Genomic DNA, 23,023 nt, shown 5'->3' on the forward strand with positions numbered 1-23,023 from the left:
AAGCTAGATAGTTTTCTCTTTTTTTTTTTCGTGGCAGTTTGGCGGCAGCAGCATCTTGCAGCAGCATCTTGCAGCGTTGGGTGTCGTGAAATCAAAGCGCTTCGGTAACACATAAAGTATTAGGGTTGTTCCCATGAATGTTAAAATAAAGCAAAACTTCGAACGGAAGTAAATTAACAACGATAATTTTTATCATTGCAAACTGGCCTATGATTTTACAAACTGGCCTATGACGAATGATCCTATGTGACCAAACGGCCTATTACGAACCGACCTATGACGAATGATCCTAAGTAACCAAACGGCCTATTACGAAACGCCATGTGACGAACGGCCCGTATCCCATTCCTTGCAAAGACTGGTCACTTGCGATTTCCAGGTGATTCTGCTGGAAATTATACTTATCATAATTTGGTCGGGTTTTATTCCTATCAGAGATAAATGGCACCTGCAGCTCCCCACCATCAGTATTTTTTTTTAAGAAGATGGTCTTTCTTGGGCTCATTAAACGCGGAAAAATTGGCCTGTCTTTATGTCAGTTTGTCTGCCTGCCTGCATGTCCCTCGATTCAGCAGAGGTTGAACGATGCGTTTATAGGTAGCATTTTATAAACGCGTTGTTGATTAACGTGTTGTGGCTACATGTCCTGATTAGCTCGCATCATACATTCGCTGGTACTTCAAACGTTTCGGGGCCCGTAAAGGCCGCGGATCTGTCAGTCCGCTCTGGTCATAAGCCCCCCTTAAACCGTAAATCACGAAATTTTCACAAGTCATTGCAAGCAGCGACTCTTTCTGGCATTTTCTAAACCTTCGCTCCCCCTCCCCCCACAGCTACAGAAAAACTGCCCACCTATGATTTTGACGGTCGACATTTGTGTGTGGGCTTTTCAAAATTTACTTTTGTTGAACAATTTAAAATTTCATTATGCAAATGAACAGCCCCAATCTTTTATTCTCAGTGTTGCTGAAAAATTTGAACAGAGTGGCTGTTCGTTGATTTTCCGCCTTGCGCGTCTCTTTGCACTCTTCCGGGTACGAGGCTTCCCGTCCACAAAGTAAAATGAGTGCCATGAAGACCGAAGTTCGAAGTATAGCAAGAAAGGATATGCGCACTTATTTACATTCGTACAAAATAATTAAAAAAAGAGGGAAAACATTGGGATTGACTACCAGGGAACGAATCCCTCTTCGGCGAAGCCGATGGGGCAGCGCACCATACGCAAAAATACAGAAATACTCAAATATTCGCCCTCTCGCCGGGAAGGATTTTTCATCTACACCCTCGCGTTTCCCATCCACGTCGTCGCCAACGTGATCGCTTCCGCTTCGGTGCATTCTGCGAAAAAAACCGTGCCTTGGCCCCCGGAATGGGTTGCCTTGGCTAGCTCAAGCTGCAGCGCGTAATTAACGCCACGAATGGCAGCGGGGGCCCGATACAAGGCCGAGCGTTGCAGGCGAGCTTCCGCGAAAGCAGGCGCCTTGCACGCTCCTTCCCTACTTCCCGTGCGGGGGCCCGATACAAGGCCGAGCGTTGCAGGCGAGCTTCCGCGAAAGCAGGCGCCTTGCACGCTCCTTCCCTACTTCCCGTGCGTCGAGAGGAATTCGGGGAAGACAGGTAGGTGGCTGACTCCGGGAACAAGCCCACTCGTCACAAGCCCGCTCGTCACCGGAGAACTCCTCGCAGGCCCACTCGTCACACCGGCATTTTAATACAATGCCATCTCGAGATAGGAATTCTCGGCCAAGGTGCCTTTTCGTCACACGGATTTCATTGCACCCCCACCACGTGAACGAAAGCCTTGAAGCATGCACAGCGACGAAAGCGGAGCTGAGGCTGGTTGGGACCTGTGCCACCTGCACGCGTTTATAACGCCCTGAAGCGCTGCTTTTTTTTTTTTTCTTTAAAGAGGGAGAAGGGGTGAAAAATTAGTCAGCGTGACCTGGACTGCTTTGAAGGGCTGAGCATACAGGGGCTTTGAGGTTAAGTACTTAGCTGGTATGGAAAATGGTACTCTAAGGCAGCGTGGTGGAAAGGTTTGTGTTACCGGGAACCGGCCCACTCGTCGCAGCCAACTCGTCCTAGGGAAACTGGTCAAAGAGGGCATCTCGTTCTAGGTGATCCCGTACTAGGAAAAGTGGTAGCCCTGACCTTCTCGTGCTAGGAAAAGTCGTCTCGCGGTTCCATTTTTGGCCGATGTCGGGGAAATGGGGAGAGGAAGTTAGTGGCTTCTAATCTTATTACTCCCTGGTTGACCTCTTCAGAGTTCGGGGGGTCCCCTGCTTTTGTTAGTTTGCAGGCGGTGGTTGAAATGGTTTTTCTATTTTAACCCATGTTCCTCTGTCCCCTTCTTATTTCCCTTCTTGATGCAAAAAAAAATCACATTTTTTTTACTGGGTAAGGGGTTTCATTTCAGGTTTATTTTTTTATTCTCCTTCCAAAAAAATATTCGTCACGCTTTTTCTGTGGAGGGGGGGGGGGTCGACTTTTTATTTCTTTTGAGTTTTCTTTTCTTTTCTTTTTTTTTTCTTTTTGCGTCACCTTTTGAAGCTTTTTGCCTGCTTGTATATATATCTATAAATAGGGCAAAATGTTGGCCTCTTGTTTGTTTGAAGGTGTTGGTTGAAATTGGCTTTTTGGTTTCAGCACAATTTCCGGTTTCTCTTTTTGCTTTTCTTCTCCTTCGAAAAAATATTCGTCACACTTTTTTGTATGAGTGTGTGGGGGGGTCAACTTTTAAGTCCAACTTTCAGGTGATATGGAGACTAACGAAATGAAAGTTACCCAGCTTGACAATCATCGTTTGTCAGCAGGCATGAAAACAAAAGATCAAAATACTAAAAACCGAAAACACAGAACGAAATCGCAATGCCAATACAGCGCCGTCACTTAATTACCAAAAATTAAAAAAAATGTATTGAAAAAAAAAAGAACGGGCAAACGAAATGTAATATAAAAGGCTCACGTAATTAGCTGCACAAAAAAAAAATAAGATACGCTGTCTGGCTGGCGCGTTCCTCGAAGGCGACAAAGGAAACATTAAGAGTGGTGAATTGAAGGAGGAGTGTAAGAATGTTTACGCATAAGATGAGAAATATACAAGCTTCTGTACTCTTTCATTTGAACATGATAGACGAAAAACGTAAATTGTGACGAGTTGGCCGAGTGTCCAGTTGCCCTAGGTTACGAGTTTCCCTAGTGCGAGATGGCCTATGACGACTTGCCCTATGTGACGAATTCACCTATGACGAGTTGGCTGCGAGGAGTTCACTTTTGACGAGTTCTCCTAGACCCCACACCACGACGTGGTCACACAGGGTCTAGGAGAACTCGTCAAAAGTGAACTCGTCGCAGCCAACTCGTCATAGGTGAATTCGTCACATAGGGCAAGTCGTCATAGGCCATCTCGCAGTAGGGAAACTCGTAACCTAGGGCAACTGGACACTCGGCCAACTCGTCACAATTTACGTTTTTCGTCTATCATGTTCAAATGAAAGAGTACAGAAGCTTGTATATTTCTCATGTTTTAAACGCAGCTGAAGCGCTGTTCTGGGAGTGGGGGGCAAGCAGCGCGCCCCGCCCTTATGGATTTAAAGCAGGTCTGATAGCAGAGCAATTTCGCCATGTAAATTTGGGCACAGAAAATATCTTGTTTTTTGTAGTTTGTATTCCTTTCTTTTTGTCGCTTGGACTTCACTGCTCAGCGACATTGAAAACAAAGCTCTGGCTCTAAAGGGTCATGAAGAATGGTATACGGTCACATCACGTGCCCCCCCCCCCCCCCCTGAAAAAAGCATCAGGGTATAAAAGCGCGTCATGTGATATAACTTTGAATCCAATTATAATTATAACATAATTAATGAGGTGTGATGGTATATTAACCTAACTTCAGCAGAAAACTCAAGCACATTCGCCCAGGGCCGTAGCCAAAACTTTTTTCGACGGGGGGGTGGGTGTTATTAAAAGCGAGAAGATCTGCCGAAATATGCACTAAGTCTGGCTCCGTGCTGCCTGGAAAAAATTTAGGATTACGTTCGAACCTCCAAATACCCCCTCTGGCTACGTCCCTGCACTCGCCTATACCTTTCTTTAAAAGGCGACGCATAGCAGGCGGTAACATCACTTTGACGTTCCAAAAAAAGCTCGTAATGCGAGTTTTCCGTGTGACGAATTTTCGGGCAACCCGAGAATTCCTCGTGCGAGACGCCCTATGACGAGTTGGCACGCCTGACCGGCTTACCTGTGACTAGTTGGCCTATGACGAGTGGACTTGTGACGAGTGGGCCTAGACCCGCTGACTCCCAGGGCGAACGGCCATCCTGACTCCGCAGACCCTTCGGTCCAAAATCTCGGCTCAGAATAAAAACTTTACGGGTTCTAAGGAGTTTTCAGTGCACGAACATATCGTTTGTTTTTGTTTTGATTTGTCTTTGGGCAGATCTTTAGGGTCTATTTTTTTAAAGACGGCATCTGTGCTCTTACTTGGAATTATTTAACGCCTGCTTATGAATCCGCATACTTTTCAAGCGATTTCTCCTATAAATATTTGTTAAGGATAGTTTCTCGGATCTCTTTTATTAGTTTACTTTTCGCATAAATGTTGTTTGAATTGATTATTCAATTAATTAAAGGGGGTCCGGTCAGTTTATCGAACGCCGTTATATCGAACGCCGTTTTATCGACGGACGTTTTATCGATTTCCATTGTTTCTGTGATGCGCGAAATTTGCCTCCACAATTTTTTCGTTCTGTTCATTGCGCAGATGGTACTGCCATAACGAATCTCCTTGTGTCTATATAGTCTCTCCCCTGATCCGGAACATTTTACAGCATTGTGGCGTGTAGACAAGAATGCCTCGATATGCTTCGTACTTTCTTGTATACACCGCTTCCGTGTCGACACCCAATCTAATTATTTCGCCGCGTATGTTGTACATAAGTAAGGCACTTCTTGGCGCTCGTGAGTCCAATGTCAAAACCCTATCTGGAACGCTAGCAAAAGTCTTTCCCGATTTCTGCATTCCTAATTCTTAATGGGGACTGAGTTCAGTTGCTAAGAGGTTGCCAAGCCTTGTCTTACTGTTCTCGATGCCTTGCTTAGAACTGACGAGAAAAAAGTTAGTTACAAAACTAGTGACCATACTGCAGGTTGGTTAGTTTTCATCTCCCCCCGCCCTCCCCGTTGCCCCCCAGCATGTCTGGGGTTTTTAGCTGATACTCTTTTACCGTTTTATTATGAGGCATAAAAACAGTAAGCTAAAAATAATAAATACCAGAATAGCGAAATCGTGAAGGTCTGCTCAATACAGCGCCGTCACCCGATTACCTAGAAATTAAAATGTAAAATTGCAAACATTGAGAACGAGCAAACAAAATTTGATATGGCCCGTGCGATTAGCTGAACAAAGCACCCAAAAAACCGACAAAATGCGCTGTCTGGTCTGGCGTGCTCCTCCAAGGCCACCAGGGAAACGTAATGGTGAATCGAATGGTGGGTGGAGGGGGGGTCTGTGGAGGGGGGGGGGGGGGGGTCGACTTTTCTTTCTTTTGCGTTTTCTTTTCTTTTCTTTTTTTTGCGTTATATTTTGAAGCTTTTTGCCTGCTTGTGTATATATCTATAAATAGGGCAAAATGTTGGCCTCTTGTTTGTTTGAAGGTGTTGGTTGAAATTGGCTTTTTGGTTTCAGCACAGCTTCCGGTTTCTTTTTTTTTTTTTTGCTTCTCTTCTCCTTCTAAAAAATATTCGTCACACTTTTTTGTGTAAGTGTGTGTGTGTGTGTAGGGGGGGGGGGGGGGGAGGGGTCAACTTTTAAGTCCAGCCTTGACTTTCAGGTGATATGAAGACTAACAAAATGAAAGTTACCCAGCTTGACAATCATCGTTTGTCAGCAGGCATGAAAACAAAAGATCAAAATACTAAAAAGCGTAAACACAGAACGAAACCGCAATCCCAATACAACGCCGTCACTTATTTACCAAAAATTTTAAAAATGTATTAGAAAAAAAAAAGAACGGGCAAACGAAATCTAATATAAAAGGCTTACGTAATTAGCTGCCCCAAAAAAAAGATACGCTATCTGGCTGGCGCGTTCCTCGAAGGCGACAAAGGAAACATTAAGGGTGGTGAATCGAAGGAGGAGTGTAAGAATGTTTACGCATAAGATGAGAAATATACAAGCTTCTGTACTCTTTCATTTGAACATGATAGACGAAAAACGTAAATTGTGACGAGTTGGCCGAGTGTCCAGTTGCCCTAGGTTACGAGTTTCCCTAGTGCGAGATGGCCTATGACGACTTGCCCTATGTGACAAATTCACCTATGACGAGTTGGCTGCGACGAGTTCACTTTTGACAAGTTCTCCTAGACCCGACCCATGACAAGTTGGCTGTGACAAGTCACTAGTGACGGGTTCTCCTAGACTCCACCACCTCTGTTGGGGCCTCACTTTCACTGCCTGAAGCCCTCCCCTGTTCATTCATATAGCACTAATTTTTCTGAAGTTCTTGGCACGATATTTTTCCAGATGCAAGCAATGTGACCACATGGTCCTAGTAGGAGTCCCATGCAAACCACGCGACTAGAAAAATTGAAGAAAAAATGACTTTGGATCACATAATGATAAACCATATATTTGGCAACACCAACCTAAATACACCGATACACATCTAAGGAATATTGCGCACTGGGTTAGGCTTGCTACTATAGTGGCAAATTCTATAATACAAACAAGGGGGACATACATGCTTGATTGCAATTATTGAAGCCGCAGAAATAAAAAAATGTAATAAAACAAAGGTGATAGAAAACACGGGAAAGACGCGTTAACATATACAGGCACAGGTTTTTGTATGTAATGCACGGCAAAGATAATATAGGATGAAGCTAACTCCAGCTTAGGTTAATGCGATGGCGAGTTAAACAAAATAAACCCCGAAAATTTCAATGAAAGCCGAAAACCACACTTTCGATAAAACGGACGTAGGTGGTTCGATAAAACGGCATTTGATAAAACGGCGTTCGATAACACGGGCATTTTTTTTTTATATAAAACGGCGCTCGATAAACTGGGACAGTTTATCGAACCTATCTGAACTATCCTAACCTATCTGACTGGCCTGTATCCGAGCCTTGCGCGCTTTTTTGACAAAGTATGCGGATTCGAAAGTAGGCGTTAAATAATCACAAATAAGAGCACAGTGGCCGTCTTTTAAAAAATAGATCCTAAAGAACCTGTCCAGAGGCAAATCAAAACAAAAACAAACTGATATGTTCGCACACTGAAAACTTCTTAAAACCCGTTAATTTTTTATTTTGGACCGAGATTTTGGACCGAAGGGGCTGCTGAGTCCCGATGGACGTTCGCCCTGGGGGTCAGCCACCTGTCTTCCCCGAATTCCTCTCGACGCACGGGAAGTAGGGAAGGAGCGTGCATGGAGTGCTTAATGAGCCCAAGAAAGACTATTGTCTTTAAAAAATACTGATGGTGGGGAGCTGCAGGTGCCATTTATCTCTGGTAAGACTAAAACCCGACCAAATTATGACAAGTATAATTTCGGGCAGAACCGTCTGAAAATCACAAGCAACCAATCCTTGCAAAAAATATATCTATGCACATGGTTGCAGAAAACATTGCAGATAGCTTTGAATATTATACAAGAGCCTTTTCAACTTCGAATTCACTAAAACAGTAAACCCAGCATAGTAACTGCTAACGACGATAAAGCCGGGACGGAAGCGTGCGACAATGTACAAACGGTGCCTTCGGTAATGAATTGATAGTGACTCGGTACCGTATGTGCATTGCGTTATCAGGAGAAAGCAACGCCCACAAATACGGAATGCCAAAATATTATAAAATCTTCTTCGTCATTACGTTGGAAAGACACAGGTTCCATTGGCCCTGCGGTGGTCATGCATGCTGTTATTGTAGTTCCTGGAAAGTGCAAAAAATAGTTACTGTAGATGATTATTGATAAAATGAGCGAGAGAAAATACCTGATGATACTGTCGCTAAAGAGACGAAGTAATGAACGAGCTATACGTTTTCTGGCTACTGTTGTGCAAAGCAAATAGATAGGCATTTTTTGGCATGGCCACAAATTTTACTGGCCTAAAATAACGCAGCAATATGAGAAACAACCGCTATAATAAACAGGTTCGATTTGCGTGCTTGCGACTCTCATGTTAAAAACGCCCGCGAACTTTGCTGCCTCAAACGCTCACTCGAATTCGATTTCGTACCGAAACGACCTGTACCGAACCGCCCTGCACCGGAATGTCCTGTACCGAAACACCCGTGCCCCGCAATGTCCGTGTACCGAAAAGACCGTACTGAAACGCCCTGTACCGAACCGCCCCGGTGGGTAGCTGACGGATCGCAGCAGCAAATGGGCCCCTGGACTAAGGGCACCACCCTCTGAGAGCTAGTTAGCCTGACTTTATAATAAAGTTTTCTACTACTACTGCTTTTTTGGCGTAGTAATGAAAACTTACTGCCGCTTTCATGCAACACATGGAACGTTGAGGAACCGAACTACAGCATACCACTCTTTTCTGCGCCTTTTATATTCACATACGGCGCGAAGAAAGCACGAAGCGCGCCCACAATGTGCATTTTCCAGGTCCGCGCAGCGGAGCATCCACGCTACTAGCGCAACGCTGGCGAATAGCCCGGCGGAGCGCCGTGCAGGCCGCCGGAGAAGCGCGCGCGAGAGAGAGAAACAACATATATTTGTCCTACATGGTTTTGATGCAAAGGAGGCCGAGCCTCTTCACCCCTCAGACGGCGGCCAGAAGCCCTTGGGCTCCGGCGGCGTCTTCGGCCATTTGGACAACCCGGATCTGTACATCCGGATCGGAGCTGCGCAGAACGGTCTCCCACTGCTCCTCGGTCTTAATTAATAGCAAAGCACCTAACGAATTCTTTTTCTGGCGACATTCCCAAATAATATGGCGCAGGTCTGCCCTGCCCGTACATAGCTTACATTCGCTCGTGTAGAGCCCCGGGTAACAATGGCTGCACAGGACCGGATTGGGGAATGTATTTGTCTGCAAGAGGCGCCATGCTACAGATTGCCATTTGTCGAGAGTACAGTGGGGGAGAGGATACTGAACCCGTTCCAATCTGTAATGATTGATTATGTGTCTGTACGAGACCATGCGGTCCCTCCCCATCCCAGCGCGCGAGAAGTGCTCAGATGTTTCCTCGACGTGATCGGCTCGGTTAGCCAAACCTCGAGCCGCGTCGTGAGCGTTCTCGTTACCGGGAAGAGAAGAGTGTGCCGGCGTCCACACAATTTGGACCTTTCTCCGGTCTTTGAAGCCGACCAGAATTCTCAGTGCCTCGGACGAGATCCGTCCCTTTGTGAAATTCCTAATTGCAGTTTTAGAGTCGCTGACAATAAATTTAGCTTTCGTGGAGGCCATCGCCATCGCAATGGCCGCCTCTTCTGCCGCATCCGGCGACGACGTCAGTATCGTGCCGCTAGTTACGGAATTGCCGTTGCAATCGATAGCTACCACGGTCATGGCATCGCGGGCTGCGTATTCCGCGGCGTCCACGTAGACCACGTTCTCAGAGTTTTTGAATCTCTTTTGTAAGGCTTTCGCTCTTTCGCGTCTTCTTTCTTTGTTGTGCTCGGGATGCATATTCCTCGGTATAGGAGGGACGTGTATGCATTCCCATACTTCACATAGAATCTCGCGTTTGGTGCCGAATTGAGATTCGTACCGAATGCCTAGAGTCATTAAAATATGACGGCCCGTCGAGGTCTTTGTGAGCCTCTCTAGCTGGGCAACTCTCTGCGCCTCTATTAGTTCCTCTAATGTATTATGAATTCCTAACGCCTCGAAACGTTCGTTGGACGTGGTAACTGGTATCCCGAGAGCTTGTTTGTATGATTTCCTGATCATGGTATTAATTTTGGTCTTTTCGCCCGCCCTTAGTCTCAAGAAAGGTGTTACGTACGCTGTACGACTCAGGACGAACGCTTGTACTAGCCTGATCAAATTTCCCTCCTTCATTCCATGATGTCTGCTTGCTATCCTGGAAATCAGTCTGGAGGTTTGATGGACGCTTTTTTCTAAAAATTTAACGGTTTCAGTATTTTGACCATTGGCCTGAATTCTCAAGCCGAGAATCCTGATACTAGTCACAACTGGAATGAGATTACCATCAGCGAAGAGCTCGATTTTGGGGACTTCCAAGGCACGGTTGCGTCCTCTCATCGTGGGTTGGTAAAGCAATAACTCCGATTTTTGCGGTGAGCACGCTAGACCTCTCGGCTTCACGTATGTTTCGATTGCGTCGATCGCTGTCTGGAGAATATCCTGAATTCGACCATCACTACCTCCGGTGACCCAGAGGGTGATGTCATCAGCGTAGAGGCTGTGATTCAAGCCTTCTATCCGATCTAGTATTTCAGGAAGCCCAATCATAGCGACATTAAAAAGAAATGGCGACAGGACGGAACCTTGCGGTGTTCCCCGGCTACCCAATTCTATGTCCTCTGATCTGACCCCTCCGATAGTTACATGAGCTTTCCGGTCGGAGAGAAAGTCTTTTATGTAATCGTAAGTTCTACGACCCACTTCCAGTTCTTGTAAGTTTTCTAGGACAGCCTCGTGAGCGATGCTATCGAAGGCATATGTTAAGTCCAATCCCAAAATTGCTTTAGTGTCTAAGGACGAGCTCTCGTCTCCATCTAGGATCTGATGTTTGAGGCGTAGCATTACGTCCTGCGTAGACAATTTGAGTCTAAAACCTATCATGGTGTGAGGGAAGAGCCCTCTGTCCTCCATGTAGGCGTTCAGTCTATTGAGGATGACGTGCTCCATCAGCTTGCCCACGCACGACGTCAGTGAGATGGGTCTCAAGTTTTCCAATTGTAATTTCTTTCCAGGCTTTGGAATCATGACCACTTGGGCAGTCTTCCATTGCCGCGGGATGCTACCCCTTTCCCAGCATACATTAATGTACTTCGTCAAGGCTTCTATAGATTCGTCGTCTAGGTTTCTTAAAATTTTGTTCGATATACCGTCGGGGCCAGGGGTGGACCTTGTCCGGAGATTGTCCAAAGCTGCCCGAATCTCGGATATCGTAACGGGTCGGTCAAGGTCTGCGTTTTCTTTACCGGTGTACGGTTTTAGCCCCTTCTTTTGAGTAGATCCAATGTATCTATCTTTAATTTCTTTGAGCAAGTCTTGCTCCGTTCCCTGGTAAGTGTGAACAATCTTACTCAGGTTGTGTTTCTGGGTAGTTCTACTATTTTCGGGATCGATTAAGTATCTGAGTATATGCCAAGTTTTAGTGAGCCCCATCTGATGTTCCATGCCGTCGCACATACTGTGCCAGTTCTGGCGGGTGAGCTGATTCGCGTAGTCCTCAATTTCTTTGTTTAAAACTGCTATTCTTCTGCGCAGGCTACGATTATGTTTCTGCTTACTAAGCCGTCTCTGCAGGCCATTCTTGGCTTCCCACATGTGCAGGAGCCTGCTGTCAGCCACTTTCAGTGCGGCTTCCTCGGGGATGGTTTTAGTAGCTTTTTCTACGCATTTGTTTATATTTTTGGCCCAAGACTCGATGTCATCAATTTCGCTACCCAAGTTCTCTATCACGAAAAGAATCCCATTCTGTTATTTTGATCTTGTTACCCTTTAATTTGGAAGGACCGGCCTTCACAGTGGTGGCTACAATAAAGTGATCACTTCCCAAATTTTCTTGAGTGTTTAGCCAATCAGGATCCGGCACGTTCTTGACGAAGGTTAAGTCGGGAGTGGTGTCGCGGCATACGGTGTTACCCACCCTAGTGGGATGAGCGGGATCGGTCACCAGAGTGAGACCCTGCTGCTGTGCGTCCATCCAGAGGTTTCGTCCTTTAGCGACCTCCCTACCGTACCCCCAGGCTGGGTGAGGCGCGTTAAAGTCGCCTACTACGACGAGTGGTTGTCTTTTGACTATGTCTAAGACCTTGCGGAATAGAGATCCGAACCTGTGCCTTTTCCTGGGACTACTGTATACGTTTAGAACGAAAACGCTGCCTTCGCTCCCCTTTTTGGTCGGAATAATTTCGACGAGGACGTGGTCCACGGTGGCGACTCCAGTCTCGTGTTCCAGAACCGGTAAATTTCGTCTTACTAGAGTAGTGACGGGTGTCTTATCGTCCGAGGCTTTACTGTAAGTTTTATACCCGGATAATTTTGCCTGTGCCCCTGTCTCCTGCAGCGCTATTACGTCCGGCGCCTCTTGCACATTGGTGTCGATGAACTGCTGCAGGTTCCCTCGTTTCCGGCGAAACCCACGGCAGTTCCATTGCCAAATCACGTATTTCTCGTTACTCCGGGCCATTGTTCGAGTTCGAATCTTCCTTGTTAAATTTGGTCATGTCCGCCGAAGCGGGTCTACTGTAAGGTTTTGAAGATTTGATCGGCCCAACGCCAGCCGGACGAGAGTTCCTATGGGTATCCTCTAAGACTGTAAGCCGGGTTACCACCTTGTCAAATTGATCTTTAATGGCGTTGGTTAGCTCAGAGATCGCAGCCTCGATCCTTCGGTCCATAGCTTCAAACCTGCAATTAATACTCTGGTTTAATTGTATTAGTTCTTCGGAGTCGTTATGTTCTTTGGGTTGTTCACCCGCCTTTCTTTTGAAAGGTGGTGAAGAATCCACATCACTCTGCATCGCTACTGCGACCGGAACAGTTTCCGTTTCTGGTTGCCCCATTTTGATTGGCGCTGCAGCGGTTTGCGCATGAGTTTGCTTATCCGCTTTCAGCCTTACTATTTCTTCCTTTAAGATTCTGTTTTCCTTGGTTACCTGCTCAAGAATTTGCCTGATCCTCATCAGTTCCTGTTCTAGGGGGGAAGGCCCTGACTTTTTGTTGTCTCTGCAAGGAGCATTATGAGAGACCGCATCTGCCCAGCTCACCTTATTTGCATTCTCTTCTTTGTTCCTTTCCGAGGACTGCGAGGGACCCCTCCTGGTCTGGGGCCTGGAGCTAGAGCAGGACCGCGATTGGGCCCGCCTTGAAGCCCTCCTGGTCTTTGACTTCGACCGAGATCGATGACGCTTGGAGTTCTGCTTTTCCGCTTCTTCTGGGGGAGAGAGTCGGGGAAAGGAACTGGAGCGCTCTCTTCGGTCGTATCTTTTGTCTTTGGTGGAGTCTTGCTTGCTCGTAGCTCTGCTCAGGTGATTTTCCCCGCGGAGAATCCCGGAGCTGGTTCTCCCGCCGTCTTCTTGTCTCGAGCGCTGCTGGTGCTCCCATTGCCGTTGCTTGAGCAAGTACGGTGTCTTGAAACGGTTGCGACATTTTTTGTCGCCTGTGACGTGCGCTTGGCCGCAAATGGCGCATGTTGGATGGCAATTGTGATCTTCCGGTGGGTCTTTAATCCTGCAGCCCTGGCAGTATGTTTCGTTTGGTCTGGGGCAGACGTCCGTGCGATGCCCGAGACGACCGCAGGTGTTGCAGACTTCCACCTTCTTCTTGTGCAAGAAGCATCGATATTCCGCACCGCGGTAGTATACGTAGTGCGGAACTTTGGTACCTTCGAAGACGATAATAACCGAGCTTGACTTGCCCATTCGTCTCTCCTGGAGGATCGCGGGGTTCTTCGAGTTGACCAGACTCTTTGTGATGTCTTCTTGCGTGTCATAGTTGGGTATATTGTGAATCACGCCTTTCGATGTGTCGTCTGGGGGCGTCACATACGCCGTCGTAGCATAGGTCTGGCTCTCGACTTGAATTTCTTTGATGCTGCAATACTTCTTGGCATTTTCCATCGTTGGCGTACTCACGACCAAGATGTTCTGTCCGGGTTAAAGGCGAGAGAGAGAGAGAGAGAACAACTTTATTAAGCTTCCTGCAGTAACCCCTACCCCACCCTCTTCGGATGGAGTCTTGGGTCGACGAGGCCGGACGTCTTCTTAGCGGCGAGAGTCGCTCCCGGTGGTCTTCGGCGTACTCGGGTTCCCCCTTTCTGCCTCCGGCCCGTCCGGTCGCTGCCTCTCGACCGCCGCTAGAATCTGCTGGACGGCCTTGCGTTGCACGCCGTAGTCGTTGGATCTCTTCGCCTCCTCTATGTGGGGCGGGAGAACGTCGGCATTGTTGGCATTGTTCGCGCTTATGCAGTCTTTTAGGATGTGGGCCAGCGTGGCCCGCTCCTTCCCGCACAGTCTGCACACATCTGTCACGTAAACCTCCGGCCACAGGTGTTTGGCTAGCACTGGGGTAATCACTGAGTTTGTCTGCAGTTGACGGAGCACAACCGCCTCTTCCCTAGTCAGTCCGGGGTGAGGCAGGGCCATCGTTCGTCTTCCTAGTCTATACCATGAGATCACCTCGCTGTAACTGGTCATGGTGTCCTTGTCGGGGAGATCCACTTCGTCGGCGACCGCCGTTCCCGTGGCACGGCCGGCTAATCCTCGCGCCACGGCGTTGGCCGTCTCGTTGTGGTTGGCGAGCCCCAGCGAGCTCGCCACCCCTTCGCCCGCATGTGCGGGGAACCACTTAATTACCACACCGTCGTTGTCGCTGTTGGTTTCGGCCTTGCGTAGAATACGCGCGGCCGCACAGCTCACCCGGTTCTTCGCAAAATTGCGCACTGCCGTTCGCGAATCACACAGCACCGTCTTTGTTCTTGGGTCCGCGATGGCGAGTGCCACCGCCACTTCCTCGGCTTGGTTCGGCGACTTGGTCTTCACACTTGCCGCAAGCCTGGTCTCGCCGGTCTTGGCTTCGACCACGCTGACGCTGAAGACGCCGTTGATGTTTTTGTAGCTGGCCGCGTCCACGAATACCGCACCTTCGTCGCTTGAGTGAAGTGCTATCAGCGCTTTAGCCCGTGCTTGTCTTCTTTCCTTGTTGAACGTTGGGTTCATGTTCCGTGGGATCGGGCTTACGACGATGCGTTTGCTCGTCTCCCGCGGTATCTGCTCCCCCGTCTGCAGATCTTCTCTGACGCTGACGCCTAGTTGTCGTAGTATTTCTCTGCCGGTCTTGGTTTCCGATAGTCTTGTGAACTGCGCCGTCTGCTGGGCTTCCGCTATTTCCTCCAGGCTGTTGTGGAGTCCGAGGGCTTCGAGCTTCTGCGTGCTCGTGCCTCCTAGGAGCCCCAACGCCGACTTGTATGCCTTGCGCAGCATCGCGTCGACTTTCTTCCGCTCGCACTGCCGCCAATGGACCTTTTTCCAGTACCGGTCCCTCTAGCGTCCGCCACGGCGAACTAAAAATGGCAGTAATGGCACGGCCCAAAAAATATTTGGCTTTCGGGAAACCCGTGCATGAAATATCCTGGCCCTGCGGTCCCTCCCGCACTGACCCGTCAACGAGTACCTCTCACATGAATGTCACGGTAGCAGGCGCGCGTTCTCGTGACTAATCTGCAGTGTTCAAAGCGCCCCTTATCTTTTTTTTTTTTTCATTACCCCCTCACTAGCAGCCATGTGCTGGCAGCGTGGTCAGCCTGCCTCAAACGTCCTTGCCCCTTTTCGTAGAAAGTCATTATTGTGTGGACGTACGAACCCACCACGAGGTGTCGAAAGGGAAGAAAAAAAAAGAAAGCGTGCAGCGCTAGGCAGTATAGCCCCTCCCTAAGCAGAAAACTGAGGGGCGCCCTTTTGTTTATTTTGCCCGAGGCGCCTGCCAAGAATGGCGTACCGGCAGCCCGCGCATGCGCAGATCGCTACTGGAAAAAGGTCCATTGTGAAAGGCGGCGACGTATGCGACGTGGCTGACCACGAAGGATTGAACGAGTCTTACGAGTCGTTCCTCTTTCATCCCACCTCTTCTGCTTGACACTCTTCTTATGAGTCGCATCGCCGCGCCGGTCTTGGCGTCGAGTTTGGAGACCGTCTCTCCGTTGACCCTGCTGCGTTCGATGAGCATTCCTAGGACTCTGATCCTGCTTACTTGGGGAATGGTGAGTCCCCCCTGAGTTCTTACTGTTATATTGTCGCCGTCTCTGGTGGGCTGCTTGTTGCGCCTCGCTCCCTTGGGCGGGATCACTAGGAGTTCCGACTTTGCGGGGGAGCATACCAGTCCCGAGCCCCTCAGCTGGTCTTCTACTGCTTCCAGTGCTTCTTGTAGTTTGCTCTCGATGTGGCCGTCGCTTCCGCCGGTGACCCATAGCGTTACGTCGTCGGCGTAGACTGTATGTCGTACCCCTTCGACGCTCTGCAGTCGGTTGGCGACCCCGATCATTACTAGGTTAAAGAGCAGCGGTGAGATTACCGCTCCCTGCGGCGTTCCCTCGCTGCCTAGTGTCTTCTCTGGTAGTTGTAGGTCTCCCGCCCAGATTCGGGTTGTGCGGTCGGTAAGGAAGTCTCTGATGTAGTTGTACGATCTTTTTCCCAGATTCAGGCGCGATACCTGGGCAAGGATCGCCGAGTGCCGAACTTTATCGAAGGCACTCTGCAGGTCCAAGCCCAGTATTGCTCTGTTGTCGTTGGTGTTGATGTCGTAGTCTACGATCTCTCTCTTGAGCTGTAGCATAGCGTCTTGGGTCCCTAGCTTACTCCGAAACCCGATGAGCGAGTCCGGGTATAGTTCTGCTTCTTCGAGGTAGTGTTGCCACCTGTTCATGAGTACGTGTTCGAGCAGTTTGCCTACACACGACGTCAGCGATATCGGTCTTAGGTTCTCGACGCCGGGTGGTTTGCCCGGCTTCGGTATTAGAATCGTTTTGGCTTCCTTCCATCGGCGCGGTAGCTTTCCGGCCCTCCAACATTTGTTGAAGTACTCCGTCAGTGCCGCGACCGTTGCGTCGTTGAGGTTTCGTAGTGCCTTGTTGCTTACTCGGTCGGGTCCCGCCGCCGATCTTCTATTGAGGTCTTGCATGACGTTTCGTACCTCCCATTCTTCAATGTCCCGGTCTATTTCGGCGTTTTCCGTTCCGTGATATTCTGGGTGTTTTTCTTTCGGGGAAACCGGGAGGTATTTGGCGTCGAGTTTTCTCTTCACCTCGTCCTCCCCGTCCTTCGCGATCGCCTTGTGGATGATTTTGCCGAGTTTATGCTGCTGTTCGCCCTTGGTTTGGGTTTCGTCCAAGAGGTGTCGGAGCAGTCTCCACGTTCTACCCATGTGGAGTTGTCCGTCCGCCTCCCTGCATGTCTGTTCCCACTGTTGTTTGCCGAGCTCCCTGCTGTGTTTTTCTATCTCTCTGTTAATTTCGGCGATCTTTTTTCTGAGCTTTCTGTTCGTACGTTGTTGGTTCCATTTTCTTTTTAAGGCTTCCTTTGCTTCGATGAGGTGGGCCAGTCGGCTATCCATCGTGTGTACGTTTCCGTCTGTCTCTATCTCAATCGTTGCTTCCTCGGTTGCTTCCACGATCGCTTTTGCCCACGTGTCTATGTCCTCTATTTTCTCGTGCTGAGTTGGGAGGTGGCGGCGAAACTCTTCCCAGTTCGTGTATTTGTGTTTTTTTTTTTTCTCTTGGCTTGTGTCGTTTCCGAGTGGGACTCGTATCTCTATGATCATGTGGTCGCTGCCGAGATCGATCTTGGTGTTCTTCCATGTCGCGTCCCCTCTGCCTTCGATCCTTACGAACGTCAGGTCCGGGGTGGTGTCTCTGGCGACCGATGTGCCCGTTCTCGTTGGGGTCTCAGGGTTCGTGATCAGTATTAACCCTGCGTCCGTCGCGTCTTGCATTAAGTCTCTTCCTTTTTCGGTGGTCTTGTCGTAGCCCCAATCGTAGTGTGGTGCATTAAAGTCGCCCCCGATTACTACCGTTCCTTTTTTTATCGTTCTTAGCGCTTTCTGCATGAGCGTGCGAAACTTCTGTTTCCTGTGCCTCGGACTGCTGTACACGTTTACGGCGAGTGTGCTTGTCTTCGTCCTCCTCCCAATGATCACCTCCACCGCGCAGCTGTCGGTCCAGTTGCCGGTGTTCAGCTCGTGCTCGGCGAAGACGATGCCCTTACGGACGAACGTGCACACCCCGCCGATAGGCCTGTGTGCTCCCGTCTTGTTTTCGCTCAGTGTCTTTGCAGCTTTGGCGTGTGCTCTGTACCCTGGTAGTTTTGGTGTTTCTATGCAGTGCGTTTCTTGAAGCATGAAGATGTCTGGTTTCCTGTCTATCCCTTCTAGGTGTTGTATTATCGTTGCCCTTTTACTTTGGTAACCATTACAGTTCCATTGCCAGATTAGGAGGTCCCTGTCCGGCTTCTGGTCTTTTACTGTCTTTCGGTCTGGCTTGGTCCTTGTACTTGGTGTTGTTGGGTCCATAATTGTTGCAATTTAGTGTTGATCTGGGTCTCCACGTTTTGCATGAACGCTTGCGTTTAAAGCGAAAGATGTCACTCGCCCTCTCCGTCGACACTGCGGCAGCGCGTAACACACCGCCACGGAGCTGTGCGTAACTCACACGCGACGTGTTCAAGCCATCGCGTGGTCGAATAACTATCTTGATATCTTCTCTTGGAAGAGCCGGCAGACGCGGTCTGCGCACTCCCAGGTGGTTTTGGATCTTGTGCGCCTGCTCTCGGCGGGCGCCTTCCTGGTTTCGGGAGTCTCGATCAGTGAGCCTAGCCTTGGCTCGGCTGCTTCGTTGCTGGTGGCTGGTAATCCAGCCCGCGTCGTTCTCGTAGTCTCCGGGTGAGATAGGCTCACCATCCACTTCCACGACTTCCATAATGCCTCGCTGGGTGTCGGTTAGGCGGGGGCTGAGACTGCGCTGCGGGCTGGAAAAGTCCCCGGCGGCTCGTGCCAGCGCGCATCCAGAGTGCACGCCAGTGCGCCCGAGCATGAAAGAGCGCGGGTCGCAGCACGTGCCAGAGCGTGCCAGAACAGAGCGTTCGCCTCAGCGTGCGAGCCGTGGCCGTTGTAGGCCCCGTTGAGGTTAGCAGGCCTCGCTCGGCCGGCTGCAAACAAAGGCCGTAGAATTTCGGGCGATGGTCCGTCCGTCGAGGATTTGGTGTCCTCTGGGTGCGTTGACCTTCAGAAATACGGTGGAATACCTTTCGTGGGTCCACGTGTGGAATGTCGGCCACAGGAATGGAAAATCCACGGAGCTCATGTGGAGGACGTTCGATCAGCTCGGCCCCCTGGTGGCCTCTCCCGGAGAAGCGCGAGCTCCACGGGACAGGTTCCCCAAACTCCGTCACAGGCCGCTCGGAACTTGTTTCGGCGACTCTCCGCCAGGTGCAAACGTCGTCTGCTCGGAGGTACTTTGAACGACGGTACCTAGCGTGTTCTGTGATAACGAAGCTTAGGATTTCGCCATGGTGATTTTAAGAGCATAGACTACTTATTCGGATCAAATTTGGACAAAAAAAAATTGAGTGCAGTTGGCCCTTAAGCATTAAAAACACAGGCGGACGCTAACCCTGTCACATTTTTTTTACTATTGGTGCCAGCCTTTATTCCACGCAGGTGCTAAAATGGGAAGGGGATGGTAGGGAGGGTTTTTAGCTTGGGCTGTTGGATGGTTAAATAACTTCGGATCTAGGTTAAATGACCACTACTAACGTGGGACTTCCGCTTCGGCTCTCAGGCTCCCCTGCTGTCAAAGTTCCGCTCACCAAAACCGAACGCACAAAGCTCACGGTTACTGAAAGAAAGCGTAAAAACGGCCACACGTAATCGATCCCGTACGTAAGTTCCAGTAAAGTTAGGTCCGTTGTAGAGGTGGGTGGTGTCGTCATGGAGGGATGAAAGTACTCGATGACGCCGACGCAAGAGGTAGATGATGGAGAAAAGTCTATTTACACGTATTTACAGCAGACGATGAAGCATGAACATACCACGAAACAAGACAATGACAACTGGGTTAAAAATTAAAATGCACCGCGCGCACGAGGAGGGTAGCGCCGCACAATCCATGACAGGGGCCCGGAGGCCACTGCCGAACCGCGGGCTCTGTCGCCCAGAAACCACCACGGAAGCAAGTCAGAATCAGTGCTGCCAACCTGCGAAGCCACTTTTCGGATGAAGAAATTCGAAGCCACTAACTCGGATGAAGAAATTCTCTAGATTTCCCTAGATTTGTGCTGAATGCGGTTATTAATGTTCTCTCAGACCATGGGGTAACCAAATGGAGCTATTTGTTCGAGCGACGCGACGAACGATGCCATGGGGATCCGCCATCGCTCGTCCCAATCGCTCGCTAAGGCAGCCACATGAGGGTGATTGTGCAAGCGGCGGCGAAATGAGATCCCAATATTGCCGCACAGCACCCAATGCGATTATCGAAATACACAAGGGCACAAGGATTTTTATGTATGCATTTGTCACAAAAACGGGAACCTTGCACTACACATTTGGCACAAAAATCTTGCACTACGAAACAGTGGACTTGTAACAGCACGCAAGTATATTAAAAAGAAGAACAATAGGAACAAGCACAGACGATGCGCAGTGCACGAGATATTCGAGCGAACAAGTTTATAAAATTCATCAGTCATGTTCTTTTCAAATTTACACCAACAACGTCACACGTACGAGCGACAGCTTTGCTGTATGCGCATTCATGAGAAATACACGTCTGCGCTACATCGTGAAATTGAAATGCATTGGTACATAAAATAATGAATGCTAAAATAATAAAGGGCACCATTACACGACCGAAGGCATCAGACCACGTAGAAACATAAAATTTCCTAGATGTTGACAAACTTCCCTTTTTTCCTAAACAGAACCAAAATCCCCTAGATCTAAGGAAATTTCCCTAGAGTTGGAAGCACTGGCAAGTCTTGATACGACCGCTCTTGGCCACAGCCACGGATTTATACACCCCCCCCCCCTAACACCCCCCCCCCCAACACCCCCAAGAAGGACTTCGACACCCCCCCCCAAAAAAAGATTCCACAACCACAAGCACCCTGCCTGGGGATTTATACAACACCCCCCCAAACATCCCACCGACACCCCCCCAAAATCGAAATCCTGCATAAACCACTGGCCACAGCTCCGGACGAACTCGTTGAAGAATGCGCGACCGGTCGCAAGCGAAGCCGCCTCCCCACCGCAGCGCACATACTAATTAGGGTTTTGGCCTCCGCTCGCCCCCTGTCCGTCCCCGAGGGTCAGGAGGACAGGACAGCCTTCCCCGACGCCGCGTAAAAAGCCGCGGGCGAGGCCCATACAAAAAATTGGCCGCGTATCTGCTTCTTTTGTTGCAAATGTCGTCAGAAGACGATAGTCTTTATCGACTTTTGCCAAGTAAATGCTTCCCTTCGCTTTCCCGCTCACCTTTTATGTTGTTCCTCTTGCGTCGCGCTCCTCCCAAGGTAAAGACGCTAAAGGTATTCTTAATCATTTTAAATTTCCCACGTTCCACTGCTCCAAACCGGTTGTCTCGATGCCAACGCTGCCGTACGGCGAAGACGCGCGGGAATCGAGGCGCCCTACTTCAACGTTTATAGAACCGCGTTTCCCTAGTCCACGTGCGTTCTAAGCGGAACGTGGAACCTATCTAGTGGAACCTTTCGTAACTGTTGCCGGTTGATTCCTTAAAATGCCGCAAGAAGCTATAGTGGCGCGGGCGACAGCAGGCGACGGCGAAGGGAATTTTTTTTCTGTAGTTGATGAAGTATTTAATTTCGCCAAAGTCAAGCATGTATGATTTTTTATAAAAGAACACTGCAAACATCACTTCTGTATCAATTTGTTGTCTTATATTTACGTAATGTTTACGTAATGTTCACGTAATATATTTACGCGCTGCAGTTGCCGCTGTCGGCTGGTTACGCGGCTGAAGAGAGCGAGGGGAACTTTTGCTCTTGCTTTCGTAGTGTGTCCGGCGCGACAAGTGCTGTGCAAAGTGTCTGCGCTGAAGGGAAGTGCGCTTGCTGTGAGAACCCGGCCAGCTGCACTTATCGCGCCAGCCGTACTACGAAAGGAAGCGCGAAAGTTCCCCTTGCTCTCTTTAGCCGCGTAACCAGCCGACAGCGGCAAGTGCAGCGCCCCTGCTAGGCCGCGCGCCTGCTCCGGTCACGGTCGCCGTGGCCCACAAAATTTTGACGAAGACTGTACATTTAAAGTGAATTAAGGCGTTGGAAACTACGAGCGCTGGCCACTAAGAAAAGACAGCGAAGCTGTAACACGGACAAAAGAAAGAGTTGACACTCACAAGTGCTGAATGGAGTGTGTCAAATGCACATTCAAGTCTGTCAAGTCTTTAGTATTAACTCTATGAAGTCTTCCTTATGGCATTCACTAGAGTGCTTTTGTCCGTGTTCCATCTGTGCTGTCTTTTCTTCAGCTGTAGCCAACATGCCCAAATACTACCACTTCAGCGCCTCAACAGGTAGCGAAAGGTCAGAGGGGATTAAAAGCGCGTGTCGCGCCTGCTCTGGGGGAACGCGGGCAAGTTAGCCCCTTCTGCTTCAGGGGTAAGCCAAAAAGAGTGCGAGAGGACGGGTCGGTTAAGAAAAGGTTTTAAGTGCGAATGCACTTTATAAGCGACCCCAAACCATCCACCGCCGGCGGCGGCGGCGGCGTCCGCAGTGCTCCTCTATATTTAAAAAAGAAACAGCATCCGGCGCCAGGTTTCGATCCGAGGACTTTGCGGCCGCAGCGCGACGCTCTACGACCAAGCCACGGACGCGACGGTGATATCAGTGTTAGTGACGCGCCTTATATCTTTAACGCATTCAAACTACGTCGTCAGCGGCGTGCGTTGGCGACTCAGCGGCGTTATAGCGGCTTGATAACTGCGTGGTGTACACGTGATACTACAAACCCGATGGAAGAGATGGAAGAGAAGGCGGCGAGGCGGTGGGCTGCGGGGGCCGAGCGCAAGCGCCGCAAGCGGGCCGACAACCGTGCATTCGCACTTTCACATTCTCCCCCTCGGGGAAATGCGGGGGAATTTTTTTAACTTTTGTTGGAGAGGATGCAACCGGGTTGGCTCGGGGATTTTCTTTCCTCTCTTAATGCTTTTGAAGACGAACGTTGGAAGGACACATGCCCGGCGAGCGAGGCATATCCGCACGCGTTTTCCCTCTCTGGAAGCCGCTTCGGCGGCGGCCAAGAGCACGCATGAAGGCTACAAGACAGGTTTGGGAGAGGCGAAAAACGCGCGCGGGAA

At 49.5% G+C, this 23,023-nt stretch overlaps 2 protein-coding genes across 2 annotated transcripts in view; both read right to left on the minus strand.

The window, feature by feature from the left end:
* Nucleotides 1-23,023, minus strand: part of LOC144179907 (uncharacterized) — a 518,871-nt gene that overhangs the window by 110,128 nt on the left and 385,720 nt on the right. The gene's annotated exons all lie outside the window — the stretch shown is intronic.
* Nucleotides 13,834-17,881, minus strand: LOC144180472 (uncharacterized). The gene is made up of 2 exons (XM_077708813.1): nucleotides 15,699-17,881; nucleotides 13,834-15,175 (listed from the first exon to the last, which is right to left on the minus strand). Exons 1-2 carry the CDS (start codon nucleotides 17,755-17,757, stop codon nucleotides 13,923-13,925), a joined length of 3,312 nt encoding a protein of 1,103 aa, XP_077564939.1. The 5' UTR covers nucleotides 17,758-17,881; the 3' UTR covers nucleotides 13,834-13,922.

This window comes from Haemaphysalis longicornis, unplaced genomic scaffold (genome assembly GCF_048455015.1).
Source record: "Haemaphysalis longicornis isolate Haplotype H1 unplaced genomic scaffold, Haemaphysalis longicornis Haplotype H1 scaffold_4, whole genome shotgun sequence".
NCBI lineage: Eukaryota > Metazoa > Arthropoda > Arachnida > Ixodida > Ixodidae > Haemaphysalis > Haemaphysalis longicornis.

Bases quoted from the DNA above. Each gene is read 5' to 3' on its own strand.
- LOC144180472 (XM_077708813.1), bottom strand. From the start codon at position 17,757: ATGCAGAAAGCGCTAAGAACGATAAAAAAAGGAACGGTAGTAATCGGG. The intron at 15,176-15,698 runs ATGGACCTTTTT...GGAAAAAGGTCC, and splicing joins ATACGTCGCCGCCTTTCACA to ATTGGCGGCAGTGCGAGCGG.